This window comes from Meleagris gallopavo, chromosome 23, assembly GCF_000146605.3.
Source record: "Meleagris gallopavo isolate NT-WF06-2002-E0010 breed Aviagen turkey brand Nicholas breeding stock chromosome 23, Turkey_5.1, whole genome shotgun sequence".
In the NCBI taxonomy this organism is placed as follows: Eukaryota; Metazoa; Chordata; class Aves; order Galliformes; family Phasianidae; genus Meleagris; species Meleagris gallopavo.
The window spans coordinates 3,472,740-3,489,564 of NC_015033.2; the positions used below are offsets into that span (position 1 = coordinate 3,472,740).

Here is a 16,825-nt window from a genome sequence, read left to right on the forward strand (position 1 = left end):
AAAAAAGCAACTGTCAGATTCTGAGAGTAACACAAGTATCCCTCGTGCCTGCCCAAAATGCATATAACCATAGAAATAACAGTGGGCTTCCACATCATGTTCAAGATCATAATCACCAATATTGTAGTCTAATCACTTAGATGCTCAAATGTGTTCATTTACTTGAATTAACTGAAGGAGTTTTAAACAGTTACTGTGAGAAGTGAAAGAATTCATAAATTCATACTGCAATCGTGAAAATTCAGTTAAAATTTGGTATCTAGTTAAAAAAAATGCATACATTACTGTGAAATATGACACTGAAATTTACAGGTAATAATGAGTTGAAATTCACATCAACTTTATTACTAGCTTCAGTTGGATTTACTTTCTGCTCTGCCTTAAGAAGATTTAACTTCTACAGGAATGGTTGCAGCAAAGTCAAATAAGTATGCTAACAGTTTCCAATTCATCATGTGTTTATTCACCATTAGCCCAATTTCTGCAAAAGTTCATTATTTATATTAGTAACAGTAGATTATTAAGATGGCATGTATGTAACCACAATTAAGTGTTTTTAACTCTGTACCAAATGCACATCTAAATAAAATTTATGGAATGTTTCATACTACAAATTACAAAAATAACATAGGAACAGTACAGTACACAAATGCTTGCTCTAATTCAGATAAACAACCTATGTTTTTCACATAGACACTGATAAAATAATGACTTTGAAGGGGCTTTTCCTGCTTTTAAAATGCAGATTTCGGATAAGAAACATTAAGGAAAAAAACCATCCAGGCAGTAGTACAAATCTCATAGAGTACTGCTGAAAAAGACAGTTAACTCACCTCACTGTTCTCTGTTTTGTATCCAGTTCCCAAAGTGTACATCACATTTGTATGTGCTGCAATACTTTGACATAATGGGATAAGAGTCAAGGAGGAGCCTCACCCTTAAAGCTACATTCACTAGCTCATGTGGATTAAGTCAGATTCTTAATGCACTTGTATTTTAGCTCAACGCAGATTTTTTTCTCTTAATTAGATTACGTAATACCACCAATTCAAAACAGTTCAAGCTAACATCAAGAGCTGTTACACCTAAAAATAACAATATATACTGAAGGCAAAAGATCACGCAGCAATCAGGCAGCTTAATCGCTATGGGTTGATTGAGCCCATGAGTTTAAATATTCACAAAAACAGCTTTTAGAGACTTTAAAAATAATTGCCACCAATCAGACTCGCAGACTGAGCCTCCCGATTTTTCTGACCCGAATAACGCTGCACAGACTGAAAAGCCACATCAATAAGCATCTTGCTTTTCCTTTTATTTTTTCCACCACTCAAATACAGAGAGCACGGACTGAGAAAACAATTACCACAGAGCATTACCAAAACCCTACATTTTATACAACAGTACTCACTCTGTTAAAACGTTTGGCTTGAAACAAATGCCCATTCACTCGGTACAGCTTCCTCCATCTTCTGGCTCCACGTCGGTAGATTGATTCTAAGAAAGAAATTAAGAAGGTGTAAAGCAGCAGCATGGTGGCACAGCAATAGCAGACACACTACGGTAAGCAAGTTGTGACTGAAAACAATCTTGCTTTTCTAAATAGCAACGCACAGCTAAGATCCCTGCCGATTTAGTTTTTTTTTTAAGGCAGCCTTAAATGACAGCTTCTGCAGGAGGTGCTCTCAGGCTGCCTCTCCCTTTTTTACATCTCTCTCTCTTTTTCTTCACATGATCCTAATCTTGTTTCCTGCCTGTGTGCTGCTCAAGCTCAGGTGAGGAGGAAGGACGGGTGACAGTTAAAGGAACAGCTTCCTCCAGGGAAACTGCCGTGTGGATCCCACCATGGCAACCTCATACGTGCCCATGAGAAGGAGCCTGGTGCTAAAAGCACCGCGCGGTTGAAGAGTTAAAGATGTTACAAATCTGCAGAACTGCATTATTTGACCTCAGTTTTATCTTGGTTAGTAAATGCTATCTAGAACTATTTATTCCATTATGGAAACAGTTTGAGTGCAGGTCTGCAATTATTTCTAATAGAGTCTAAACATGACAATAATAAATAATTTAAGCTGCTTAAGACAGATTTTTCAAGAAGCCGTGCAAAACAGCACTGAGCACCTACTCCAATTCCATTTTGTTGTCGCTTTCCACATATATATGTGCAATGCTTGCCTGGCTCGTTAGAGAATTTGATATTAAGTACAAAGAGTTGAAAAATCCATTGTGCAGCACCAGCCCTGCTGAGAGCCGCTCACAGCTGCACGGTGACACAGGCAGAACCGCGATGTGAGCAGCACTGGGACGCCCAGAGCAGCAGCACCAGTGGGTCCTGGCAGGGAAACACATGGGGAAGAGATGGACTGGGGAGCTGTGAGGAACTTCAGCAGTCACGTGAAAGCTGGCAATGCAGCCTTGCTAACAAGCAGCCAAAAAGGAAATCTATCATAATACGATTCTAACTGCTGAATTACTTGTTTTAATCACACCTATTAAGAGGCTCAAATATGTAAGTTTACACATCACAAGCAAACCTCAAAGTTGAAAACCTATTTTTGTCAGTGAGGCACGTGGGACACATCTCCTTAAAGAAAATGCATCCTGCAGTGCTTTCACTGGTAATACAGCACTATACAGCTTCCAAAGAAAAACGAGAAGCTAAAATACTTCTTAGATAGCATTACTTTAAAATCATCTTCAGTCACACGAGTAACATTTTTCTATACAAAGCTCTAACAGAATGCCTTTTCAAACACACTATTTATACTAGCTATAATGCAACTTAAAGCAGTTGGCAGCTTGTACAGGATATTTTTTATCCACTTCATACATGAAACATTAGCAAGTAAAACAGTGTCATAGGGAATAGAGAACTAAACAGCTTTGGAAGCATTGAGAAGGTAACAATAAGATGCACACTTTTATGAGACCTTACAAATGGCAACACGTGTTGTATTTTTTATCTAGGTGCATTGCTAGGACCAATAAAAACAAGTTTCCCTGTATGTGATTCTAAGTGTATTAGGGTCCAATCATGCTTTCTACAACCAAACCTCTGGACTTCAGATTACAGTTAGAACCACAGAAAATCCAATAGCACAATTGCAGTCTTTGCTATCAAGGTAAAAACAATCTTTAGTCCCCCTTACTCAAAATTCAAAAGAAGTTCAATATTGCTTTGTGAAATGCTACTTATCCTCTGTAATTAGATAGTAATCTTCCTGGTACAACTGCAAAATATACCACACACAAACATCAACCTAAAATTGTCCCACCATTTGTAGGTGGGCTTTTCACCAAGAAGAAAAAACATCAAAGATTTTCTCAAGGATAGCTAATGGATGCATTATTAGACAAAGCACCATATGGAGACAACCTCATACATCTGTGTTCTGAGCAGCAGCTTATCACCAACACGAGGAATAGTAAGTGACGGGTAAGTTAACGAGCAGCTCGTGTTGATGAAGTCTGTAAATAAAGGAGCAAGTCACTTCCCTAATTAATGATAAATATTAAATTCAAAGTCAGGATTTCGTGTCATATTCTTAGGAGGCAGCAGTCTAACAACAGTTAACTTAATTTAACAGCTTAATTTAAGAAGTACAATCCCCTCCCCCACCCCACTTCTTTGAGACAACAGCCACTGATTCAGTGTGGGGTCAACTCCCATTCCCTGTCTGTACCATACCAAACTGTATACACCTCCAAGATCAGAGTTTTGGAATAGAGACCTTATTTTCAAGTTCAGATTAAAAGAAATAAAAATTCAGCTGAATGCCTACTTCACCCAGCTGCCTGTACATTGAAAACAGTGTGAAACAACTGGCACTGCTGAGCAGTTCTTCCCTCTGTCATCAAGTTCTACGTCTACATCACTGACAGGAATGCCTGTAAATATATTTAATAGCTGTTGTGTTTGTTTTTCCTCACCAAAAGCACTCTACATTTATTTTTCACCACCTCTTCAAGTTAAAAGAAAAAAGAAGAAATAAACAAAATGTTTTAAATCGTGGATATAAATTGGTGAGTGATTTAAGAAGTCTGCTGTTCAGTGTTCAGTCTAAATTGATTCATTTACAGCAGATGCCTCCGCATTCAAGAATGGTCCCATCAGAACTTACCAGAAACTGGGAGGTAGTTGAACACTACTTTTAAACAATATAACGTAGAAAAACAGAGATAAACAGAAGAAAGTGCAATTACTTTTCAGATGACAATACACTTTCCCAGCACTAGAGGATAAAAGGAATTGAAAACACAGGCCCAGCCTCTCCCCAGGCCCAAAATATAGTTTTTCCCATCCAAAGCAGCTTGACAAAGCTTGTACTTTCCAGAATACATAAGAGAATTCATCAGCTGTCTGAAAAGTGTGCCTTGTACCAACAAACAGCAATAGGAGAGCCACAAACATTTTATTTCCTCTGCATTTGGATTTTATAAATGCGTTTTATGAGTCCAAAATCTGCTTTTATGCAAGCTATAATGAAATCTTTTACCATAATAAGCACAGAGATAATTTGCTACCACTGCAAATCACTTCTCGGAGATTAATGCAAGTTGTTTACAGGCCAATTACATGGCCTGCCAGCTGGACACTATGAGAATGCCCACTTTTTGTTTTGTTCTTTTAATGTTTTGCTGAGCAGACAAGTGAGCATTCTTTCAAAACCAACTTAGAAATTAGAACTATGAAATGGATACCAGTATTTCAGATGGACTCTCAGGGAGATAGTTCTGTATGAAGATAGAATAAATTTAGTGAAAGCAAACTTTAAATGTTTTGGATGTACGCTGCTCCCATCTCTGCTACTTACTATTTCTCTAATAGTTGCACTGAAACAATAAAACCACTTTCTAAAGCACGTAACAGACATGCATTGTATGGTGTGTTAATAGGCCTTTCTTTTTATTACCACTAAGCTGCTATGTACAACTGACATTCTTTTTCAGAAGATGTGAAGGCTAAGTATGAAGCGTTCTCAATTCAAGAAACTGCAAGCACTTACTGAAACGGACAAGGTGCCATTTATTTTATTTACAACTAGCTAGTATTTGGGAAACAATAAAACCTCTTCTTTTTCTCTCCTTTCCAACAGACAGCAACTTCAAAGGGCTCAGCCAACACCCATTTCAGCACTGTTGGGCACAAAACCTGCCCTCCATGCATACTGATTTCTCATGCATAATCTCTTGGTTGCCCATCTTCATATCCTCCTCTTAAAGTGGCTGGTAAGTCAGACTTAACAGGACACTGGCATGCAATAAAAACAGAGCTAACTTCTCATTTTGAAAAAGCTGCACTGCTGTTGTGTGCCTCTTTAGTTCAACCACACCCGTTAATGCCTTGTGTGTTCTTGGTCTGAATGTTTAAAAGCTCATCTGAATGGTTATTGGAAAAAAAATCAGGACCACCTCATCATTAAAATCACTGTTGGCATTAAAAATAACATTATCAAAAAGAAATTCAACATCAAGAAATAAAATGCTCAAATAATACTCAAGCTTCCCTCAGAAGTTCTCTTTCCTTGTGATCAACAGATGGACAATCAATCGAAAATATCATGGACAAGGCCTGAGAAGCACCTTGTGTGGAAGCTAATGATGCATGCTAGCAGAACCAGCAGGATAGCTGCTTTAGCTATCAACAAACAGAAGGTGTCTAAGGAGCTGACTTAGCAACTCTTGAGCAACAGAAAATCATCAACTGATACTCAAAGAGTTATGTAAACATTTGGTAGCAAACAGTTTATAGAATTATTTCTTGGAAACTGTGATGGAATTGTAGCCCTGCAACTACCATGGCCTGCAAGAGCAGGAGATGCTCAGCAAGGTTCTGGCAAGCAACAACAACAAAACAGGACTTAAAAAATCTCAATCAGATACAGCAAAGATGATGTTTTTAAATGGTCCAGCCTGCATTAACATTGTGTATAAGACTGTAATATGGTTACTATGTCAAGTGCAACTACGGCTGCCACGGCCACATCCAATATGGGCAATGCACAAGAACAGGTAATTAGAACTTGCACAAGAACAGGCAATTAGAACTTGTGCCTTGCTGAAGGTAATATTCAGTTGGGCAGGCAGTGTACCTGCATTACATTCAATAGTTTGGCTGAATTTGTTAAAGACTGCTGTAAGAACAGTTTAATACATTGACAATGTTGCCAAAATGGATAAATCTGAGAGGAGAGTAGAATTCGCCCAAGCACTGTTAGAGAGGCTGCTGCAAGTTTGGTGGCCAACTTACTTCCATACTAAATTCTAGAACAACTGTGAAGTCACACATTACTTGAATACAATTCTCTTTTTCACTTGTGAGACTTGGCATTTATCAAACAACCACTAAGAAATTTTCTTCTGGTGCCCATCAGATTACTTGACTCACATTCAAGTTATAAGCATCCACACTTATTTGATTTTGTCATCACTAAAATTGCAGAATTGTTAAAGAAAATTCAATTTGAGTAGCTGGTGGTTTTACATTTATTTCAAATTCACAAGGCTTGCATAAGCTGGCTCCACAACGCCCTTGAAACAATGACTTGAGTCCCACAGTCTCAGCATTAAGACACACTCTGAGTCAGGCTGCTTACCTTCACAGCATGATTCCATTACTTCAGCTTATGATTCGTTCTAAAAAACAGTTCTATTTCCCTTGCAAATATTTACGTTATCCCAGTATTAGCAGAAATTCAGTTTTGACGTTACTCCATGAAGGCTTATTTATCTTCTCTAATATATCAGACTGTTAAGTGCACTTCCCTGAATTCCTTCCAATTTAATCTGCTAATATCGTATACAGAGAAGATCTCAGTACAACAGGATATTATTGCCTTGCAGCAGGACTAACACTCCACATCTACCTCTTGCTAGTCTGATAGATTGGACACATCTGTATTTCAGAGCACCTAATTCTGCTTTGTATTAGGAAAAAAGCAAGCTGAAATTAGAACGGCCAAAATTATCATGTCACAAGTTGAGTTCTTCCAGTTGTGCTCGTTCCATCATCCCACAGATAAGACTCATTCCAGAGGTTCTTCAACCTGTACCTGCATTCCCTCTAAGCCCCCACATACAATACACAGATAAAACATGTTATTCTTGGGAAATGTATGTATGTATGTATAAGAACCCAGAGCTAGCAGTACCATAGAGTATCACTAATCTTATTATCATTACTTAGTAGTAGCTAAATTAAAAAAATGAATAGTTTCAGAAGCTAATCACCGGACCTTTCATATTCTGAATTAAATGAATACATGCTAACAGCTAACTGAATCAGTCTTCAGCTTGGTTAATTATTTTATAATGCAGAGGATTACCTTTACCCTAGAAAGCAACCTTCCATCCCAGAGCTTCTCATCCTTACAGAGAAAGAAGAGCACAAGATAGCCTTATGCACCTGCCTGCTCCTCTGCTCTGTTAATGGAAAGCTAGTGTTAAACACAAAGAAAGCACGTTAAAATCTCCCAAATTAACGATGGTATTTGTCTTCCTGCTTTTGGAAGGAAGCTCTCCATTCATCCCACAAAGGCAAGGAATATAATTACAACAGGTCTGCAAAGCTTATGTTCTGCTTCCCACCAAAACCCCTTTTGATCTCTATGGTGTTCCCCATTACCTCTGTGTGTACTGAGAGAACTGCTTTATAAAGCCCCATTATAACAGTTATTTTAACAATTCTTGAGCAACACTGAGATCACTCACAGCCCTACTTTTAATAACATCAATAGCACCTTGAAATTAGTGGAACAGGTCCAATCCCTAACCTCCTGTTTTGCACTCTACAAGAATTTTATCATTGCCCGAGTTCTTCCTTTCTTCACAGTCCCTATGGGTAAGAATGGCTCTCTTATCAGAGCTGAGAATCTAAAGAATAAGGAATCCTGCACCAGTCACAGGGGATCTGTACCTGCTTTACTTAAGAAAGCAAGAGATAACCTAAATTACAGAGTAGTCATATAATGGTATTTTTGTAGTTATTATAATGTTATTATAAAAGTGGAGGACCACATTAAACCCAAGGCTTTGCTTTCAAATATTTTCTGTTTTCCAATTATATCCCCTGCTAATTAACAAAGGACAAATGCTTACAGAACTAGTAACACAACATCAGAATTACAGACCAGCTGCTTTCTAGTCAATATATAGCATCCCAATTTTTCACTTTTCACTATCCATTTTTCATTATCTTCCCCCTGTGGTTTAAGGACTGAACTGCACAGTCTGCTCAGTACTTAACTCCTGCACTGACAGCATTATTAGATTTTCACACGCCTTTTCTGAAAAACCACCCTTGCAGCATGCCCAAAGCTGGTTGTTTTCCTTAGGTGCTTCAGAAGACCTACGTGCCATGCAGACCTGAACTGACAGCAAGCCTTCAGTGACGAACCAACAACTACTGTTACTCATACACAGCTTCACTTCTGGAGCGCTCCCCATTTCCAGTAAGCAGGACTGGCAATTTCCCCTCAAAAAACCTGGTTATCCATCCAGCAACTCAAAATTCCCAGAGACAAAGCTGAGGAGCCCATCTGGCTGCCCTGCCAGCCTCTGCAGGGACTCGTGGCCCAGAACACCTCATTTTCAAAACTATGACAAACAGCCCCAAATACAGCAACATATTATTAACACTGAACGTATTATTTCAGATGTTACACATAAAATGGTTCTTTTAAGCTACTGAAACAGAACAGCCTAACAAAGCTTTAACAGTTTCACCCGTGCCTACCAGTTCCAACTACAGCCTTACCTTCAGCCAATTCAGTTACCCAAATGCCTGTGCATCTAAAGCAGATTGCTCACCTCATGGGAACAAGCATACAGATCGAAGTACGAGCAGTAACACAGGGCATGGAGCTGGGCAGAACATTTCAGGTAAGTTTTCCAAAACTAAGCAACGTCTTTCCTACATGACCGAACTGCGATCTGAGCAATAAGAAGCAGAGAGGGGTTGGAAAAAAAAAAAATAAAAGTAAGGTATTTGTCACAACACCTTAAGAACCTGCTCACATGTGCCTTGTACTAATGTATTTTAGCTTACAGTTTATTATTTGGTATAGAAAGATCTCCTAAGACATCCAATATTTTAAAGTCAGAAGACACCAAAATCCACGAGCTGATGCATGCTGTGTAATTTCTCACTCCATATCCGAAAGGAGGCCTAGCACTTTTTCCACTATTGGGTTACTAAGAAAAATGCAGGAATTATTTTAGAACCAGAAATATTATGTGATTCCAAGCAAAACAGACATTTAGCTAGAACTCTGTGTTCAGTGACTTCTCCTGTCTCATGACCTGTACGTATATATTTCAGACACCACACGAAAGATCAAGCAGTACACAGAAAGAGAACAGGGGGAGAGATTTCAGGTATTCTTGAGAAACTATGACACAGCTATTTTTGATTCCTAAGCAACTATATACCCTACATTAAAAATAGTACAGAACCCTCCTCTGTCAGTTCAATTACTGAAAACCAGGAGGGGGTTAGAAGCAGTTCCCAAATTGACTAATTACCCAGCACAATCCAAGCTATGTCTTCAGAATACTCTCTGTGGTCGCTATAGTTCCTTTCTTCATTGGGGAATGAAATTGGTTCACGTGCTCTGAATAATCTAATCCCTGCTGCCAATACAGTAACAAATGAAGGGGAAAAACCTGCCTTATGAACTAGAAAAATATTTACAGGCCACGTTACTCTAGCAGGAAGCTTTTGGGGGGACTGTTTTGTAGTATGAGACAGAATACAATGCAAAAAAAAAAAACAAAAAAAACCACACACCCTTACCTAAAATAACTCGAGACAATAACTAGGTTAGTGCAATACCCTTTCTTCAACCCTATGATGAAATTTTAAGAAAGGTAGCATGGGAAAATATGAAGTCGAAATACCTAATGCTAAAATACCGTGCAGATAAACAAAGAGCATCACAGGCATTCACAGCTATGTAAGCATTACAAAAAAGGAAAGGCCAGCAAAAATCAGATAGAAGTATTAGATAATAATAATGCTAGTCTACTGTCGTACCAATGCCAGAAGTACTCATACATTCAAAACATTTATTCTATTTCATAAAAAGATAAGGGTTCTTTACTCTGCATTCTTCTAATGAAATTAACAGCAAAACAATCCTAGCATTTGTTCACATCAGTTACTCAAGCTAGATGCATTTTTAACATTAAATAAACACATCAATTTGCTCAGATGTAAGAATACAGAGGTGTGCTAGCACAGTTTATTCTCATAACATTAGAGACCAACTAAGCCCTAATTCAGAATAAATATTTCACAATTAAGCAATCCATCTGAGACAATTCACTACATACAATTCAACAAAACGACTACAAAACACAATGCTTCTAAAAACATTCATCTTTAAATCAGCAATCTTAAAACAAACAGGCCCTGATCACATACCGTCAGGGTTTTTTGGATACATTTCTTTCATTAATCTCCCTCAGCAGCAGCAGCAGCATCACTCACTCTTCTGTCCTTTTCCTCCTAAAATACGTCCCCTGAGATAGAGTCTTTTCACCGCGATTTTACCAGCGTTTCTGAGGTCTCTCCACCACATCCCTACGCACAGGAGGCAGCAGAAATCTCTGCATTTCTCACAATCTATGGCTGCAAAGGAGGCTGGTAGGCAAAGCAACTACATCGTAACCGAAACGCTGACTTCTATTATCTGCTGCACCACACACACACTGCATCAATGGCCTGAATTCATAACAGCAATCACAATGACACGTAAAATCTATATAAAAGGCATGCATTACTCACTGGGTTTTATTCTTTAGCTTCTTCAGCATGTAATTCTTTATGCTCTACAATGCAGTAGGTATGAAATGAAACATTTTCCCTTTATTCCACTGATGCCGCTGTTTGAATACCATTAGACACCAAGGACAATAGGCAGGATCAGCTCGGACATTAAGAGCAAATATTTAATGGAAGACTGGTTCCCCTCGTCTCTCCCTTTCACATCTCTGCCTCATGTATCCAGGCACGGGTGGTACTGGCTCCCTTGGGAGGCTGTAGCTAGCAGCTGAGGCACAGACTAAAACATGGCATGGATGTCAAGGAGCTGATGTCACAAAAACAAGTATTTCTCTGATAAAACCAGCAATGCTGTTAGGGAAGTCTGACAAATCGATAGGAATCGTTCAGCTAAACGTGCTTTGTTCTACAACGTGCTGCAGCACCAAGAGGAATAAATCAGATCAAGGTCTGTCGGTATAAATAAGCTGAGACTACAATAATTAGCAAAACTGCCAATCAGAAACGCGCGTGCATCAGGACGGCCCTCACTTACGAGCACAGACAAGAAATAAACATTTCAGAAACAGCCCTGTTTAACACTGATGCCAAAATGATAGCTCACTTATACAAGTATTTTTAAATATAGCAGACTGGTGGAGAAGTCCCCCATTTTTATCAGGGAACACCAGGACCAACCAAGGACTGAGGCTCAGCAGCTGCCAGGAACGCCTGTGAGCCGCATCCAGCGCCTGCTGAGGGCTGCAGGCACTGCAGAAGCTCTGCCACCACCCGCCAGCAGCACTGCCATTCCCAGCCAGGGATGCCCTGCCTCACTGAAGGTAGAAGGTGCTGTTTCTACAGCAGCAGCTGTACATCCATAGGAGGAGCTAAGTCAAGGAGGGGGGAATAATTCAGGAGCAAAAGAAATAGACTGTACAAATGTGACTCTAAAGAATCTGCAGTTATTCCACGTTGCAGACAGCATCACAACAATAAAAAAAGGAGCTTCAAGCACAGAAAGAACTTCTCCCACACCACGTGACCGAAATTTCAGCGGTATTTGCATTCCTTATTTTATTAATGGATTACATGTGTTTATTTCAGGCATTACAGGCTGGCACAATCTCAAAGCCACATCAGTTTCACAAAGTTTCTGGACAGCCAGCAATTTTATTACTAGATTTCAACACAGACACAAAATACTCAGTAGACATTTCTGCACTCTTACTCCAAAGGATTGTTCTGAAGCAACTGGAAAGACGACTGCAATTCCACCCAATATCAGAGACAATTCAGATGGTGCCAACACAACCAGGTGCAGTTACCCCATCACCTAATGCAAACAGGTTTGAACAATATATTACAAACAAAATGATTTAGCAGTTTAATAATTCTCCTTAAAAGTTGTATTCCAAACTATCTGCAGTTCACACAACACACAAAGTAACACACAAATATGTACTCACTGACTGCTAGTTTAAGTAGAAGTCATTCTGGACAGTGACCAATTAATTGTTTAGTTACCCCTGGAAGTACCTTGAGACAAACTTAGAAGCTCCTTCTATAGTATAAGCAGGATGCTCTGGAAAGGGATTTCTGACAAGTGTAACTATATGATAAAACCAATAAAACAGCAGTTTGAAACACGCTGTCCATTTCTAAGCAAAGGACACTATTTCAACCACGTTAACTTCCCAGTTCCCATTAAGCACAGAGCAAACAGCTGAGCACAAAGTCATATTTTTTAATCAGGTATTTTGCTTATGTGTACTTCTGGAGCATGAGAAGTTAAAGTACTACTGAGATAATCAACTTCCCTTGCATGGCCTTTAAACAAACAATATCATCTGAACCAGTAGCATTTCCATACAGCCCAAGAGCAAAGCAGATCTTTGCTGTACATGTGTAAGTAATAAGCAGTAATGCTGAGTGCATTAGCATACTCTAAATTAGCACCAGTACAGCTTAACAGCTCTGCTGTAAAAACAGTTTGAAAATATTTACAGCCAGGCCACAATAACAGATTTCCATGTAGGTCCCATGGATGCAAAGAAGCAACAGGCTCCGAATTCATCCCTTAATGAAACCAGACCACAAATCACTTATCAAGTACATCCTAGAGAACAGCCAACAGTTCAACATGACCTGAAAACCCTACAGATGGAACATGCAGGTCATGCTAATTGATGTTTCTCTAGCTCATCTGGTGGCTTGTAATAATTAAAAACATCTACAAATCAGTATCAGAAACACTTTTCTTCTAAATATCCACATCTCTAATGAGAACATTAAATCACAACAAACTTCATTATGCTGCATGATTTGTACAGAGATCTCTCCTGTTAGCTTACTCTTTTTTGATAGCAGATTGTTTTTCCCTTCCATTCTTAGCCATGGAGATCAAAGAAGAGATTCAAGGTTTGTCCTCCTATGCACATCTGACACTTTTCCAGCTCAGAGTTCAAGCTGTAACACTTCCAGGTCCCAGAATAAAGCAGTGTTCCTTTCTTGTAAGCATGCTGAGAGAACATTTAAACCTACAGAATTAAGATCACTCCTTCCAGAACGATCATGAAGATAAACCTGAAAATATTTTCCCATATTTCCAACCTGTTAATCTAAATTGGAAAGTGCCAGCATGGTTAAGCCTACGCATTTTTAACATGTAGTAAAATAGAACTGCACAGTCCTCACTTAAAATGTAACTCATGGGCAGCAAGTACAGAAATTAAGTCATGTTCACCTGTACATTCAGCAGAATGTGATATAACAGAAACTGGCTACCCATTCTTTTAGTCAAAACTTGAGCACAACTAATAGAAAACCACTGAGCTAACAGTTAAGGAAGAGCATTAAACAATGCACAAAAACTCCAGGTAGATGAAAATAGTGTATTAAACAGCAACAAACGCTTGCCTGGTAACCTAAAGACCACTGATATCTTTCTTTTCCTTCTGTAAGATTGAAGCATCTCACAAAAAAAATATTTTTTAAACATTCCTCTTCAGCATAGAAAACAGTTATTTTCTCTAATTAGCTTAACAAGTACAGCAGATATTGTAATGCACATTTACTTTTTTCTACCAGATTAGACATCTATAAAAATCATCTATGCAATTTGTCTGTATTTTACACGCAACCTTTAGATCACTGCAGTTTAAATGTACAAGTTCATACTATGTAATATTTCTGCATTTATTCCACCCTACTCCATCTAAATTTCAGTAAGAGCTCTCAACAGAACTATTACTAGTATATTAGTATTAATTCTCTAACTGAAAATATTATTCACACCCACTGAGCAGAGCACTACACATTTTTACTTGGTCTGTCAGTGCAGATCCTGGTCAGCTATGTGCACTGCTTGTCCCAGGATGCATTATTTACCTCCTCTTTTATCTTCCAAATACAGAACTGCAAAAGTCCTCCACCCTTCAGAAGGCTTTCACTCAAAGTAACCATCACCTGTTAACTCTGTCACCGATTTTGCACATTCCTTCCCTCAGCATTTACAGATATATTCACTGATCAACCGATGAATTCCCTCCAGAATGAAAAGTGACTACATAGCTTCTTAATCATTTCATCCCTGTGCAGATTAAGTTACTGAAATACAAGTAAACCACATGAAATACACCTCCTTCCTCTGAACGTTTATCCACCTTCCAAAGGAATTTAATAACTAAACCTTTTGCAAAAAATAAAAATAATAAAAAATACTGCATTTCACTCTTAAGTACATTGATTTGTTTTCCTGAAAGTTAAGTAACAAAAGAAATGCAACAGCAAGGACCACATTAAATCCCGGCCTCTTTTCCTCCCAGCTACTGGAAACCAGTATTAATCCTTTGAAACATTAAGATACTACTATAAAATTCCTCTAGTGATATGCTAACATATTGAACATATTAAATTGAACAAATACAAGAACATAAAAGCAGCTTTCAAAAAGCTTTCAAAATATTTCTTTTTTGTACAGTTGACAAAATACAAGCTCGAATTTGACAGCATTCTGGTACTCACTGTCTTCTCCTGGGCAAGGCATGCCGGGTTTCTCTGGAATACTTGGGAAAACTAGAAAAAAAAAATTAAGTCTTTAAGTGAAAAGATCCTCAGCAGTACTATTCATCTGACTCTTGAAAACATTTACTCAAAACCACAACTTTCTGAAAGCCTTTAAATAGCATTCCTTCATAAAGCACAATCACAACTACTGCCAGCACTGCCCACATCTACAGATCTGGGCTTCAGAACTCCAAGCCCACTCCACTGTGCCAGCTTTGAACTCCACAGCCAACAGAACACTTCAGCCTTACAGCACCAAAGCACAGGGTATCCCAGGAACATACAGAAGAATGCTATTTGACAGGCAAAAGTTGTTCTAATCTCACATTTCTGAAGCTGTTATGTTTGCCAACAAATAAATACAAGGTCTCAAACTGTTTAATACTTGCCATGAATGATCAGCCCTTCCTCTCTGTTTTGACAGTACAAACGGAAGGCTTCTTCCAATTCCATTTGAGATGAGATGGTACATGGGTCACCTGAGGAGAAAAACAAGACATGCAAATTTATGACTGAAATACAGAGTAGGTTATTTCAGTTAGTACCAGCCCATGGACTGCTTTTCTGTCAGTAATTTGAAATTAATCAGCCATTTTGATCACATACAGAATATAAGAACAGTTTCTTCTCCTTCTATTTTCATCCAAACTAAGTAGACAGAAACACACTATGCTGGCCCAACACAAGTGAGTACATGTTTGAACATCTTAACATGTGGCAGAGAAAAAAAAAAAAGATCACTTTGTAGTGCCCTGAAAATTTTAAATTTACCTTTTGTTATCTGGCCTGTCATGTTACTGCAGAGTACAAAGCTGAGGTAGAACAACACAGCTTACGTTATAAAGGTGCACACAGATTTAAGTCTCTTTTGTTAGACTTAGAGAAGCAATCTGTGACTGAATTGTAAAAAAAAAAATAGATACAGGTGAAAGTTATGGATACATACTTCTGGCCTTTTCGATGAGTGTTTTCTGCACCCACACACTTCATTAGTGCAGAACAAGCTTTTAAATCCGCTCAGAAAGGCAACAACAACACGTTAGCCTCAACTGCATACCAGAACAGCCTAATAATTAACTCAACAAAACAAAAAAAAGTAAACTAAATGGAGAAACAAGCATTACAGAACACTGAAGCCTCAGCTCAAGCACTGTATCTTGTCTACACCTTCCGTAAGGAAAATATGTGGAAGCACAAGTATTCACACCATCATACAGGAATACATTTAATGGACATTAAAGCATCAAACTAAGCTTTACAAGAAGAAAAGCAACTGTGGATGACAGTAATTAATCAAAAGCAAAGTTTGTGACAATTTAGTGACAAGAACGAGCAAGAAGATTTTTCTCCTGTAAAGAAAATTATTTGTACTCACAGCCCCCAGCTGCACCCTCCACGAAAAAAACCAACCCACAGATTAAGTATTACACAACTCACCTGCATCAGTAACACCAGCAAAAACCCACCCCCAACAAAACTCAATCTTCTGTGCTATCTGCATCTCCCTTACATTAGCTATCATGCAGTTCAAAAAGCTACACACATGCAACATTCTGTGGGCGCTTATCAAGTTAGTTTTTATTAGACTGCTGCACACAGCAACGAAACAACAAACTGAAATCAGTATAGCTGTCTGTATCTTTTTTGTCAGTCCTAAAATGAAGCTGAGTGCCAGTGCAATTGTGTAATCACAAGGTAGCTGTTTACAACCTACTAGCCAAGAGATCCACCCATAAAAGCTGCAGCTGCATCACACCCGAGAGTCATAAGCAGATATCTGAGTTATTAAAAAAGCAAACAGGTAGCAAGGGCACACAATGCCAAGCACTTCCATCCCACTCCTACTCACAGCAACTAGAAGGCTCTATCTAACTTAAGGCTGTAGAGAAATGCCACATTTTGCAGCAAGAAGAAATACTGAAAACCATCTCACATCACGATAAGATTTCAGAGCCTACAGGAAGGGTAAAGAAAAGATAAATTTCTCACAATTTT

At 38.6% G+C, this 16,825-nt stretch overlaps 1 protein-coding gene across 1 annotated transcript; it reads right to left on the minus strand.

The window, feature by feature from the left end:
* Positions 1-16: 16 nt before the first annotated feature.
* Positions 17-16,789, minus strand: LOC104914153 (protein kinase C zeta type-like). Its single transcript, XM_010722824.3, has 5 exons — positions 16,680-16,789; positions 15,220-15,309; positions 14,789-14,839; positions 1,412-1,497; positions 17-897 (listed from the first exon to the last, which is right to left on the minus strand). Exons 2-5 carry the CDS (start codon positions 15,281-15,283, stop codon positions 835-837), a joined length of 264 nt encoding a protein of 87 aa, XP_010721126.1. The 5' UTR covers positions 15,284-15,309; positions 16,680-16,789; the 3' UTR covers positions 17-834.
* Between the last annotated feature and the right edge of the window lie 36 nt (positions 16,790-16,825).

What these genes read in the sequence shown, in the direction of transcription:
- LOC104914153 (XM_010722824.3), bottom strand. Translation starts at nt 15,283, where the DNA reads ATGGAATTGGAAGAAGCCTTCCGTTTGTACTGTCAAAACAGAGAGGAA. An exon ending in GGAAGGGCTGATCATTCATG is followed by an intron (nt 14,840 to 15,219) that starts GCAAGTATTAAA and finishes TTTTTTTTCTAG; the next exon opens with TTTTCCCAAGTATTCCAGAG. An exon ending in GCCTTGCCCAGGAGAAGACA is followed by an intron (nt 1,498 to 14,788) that starts GTGAGTACCAGA and finishes TTTCTTTCTTAG; the next exon opens with AATCAATCTACCGACGTGGA.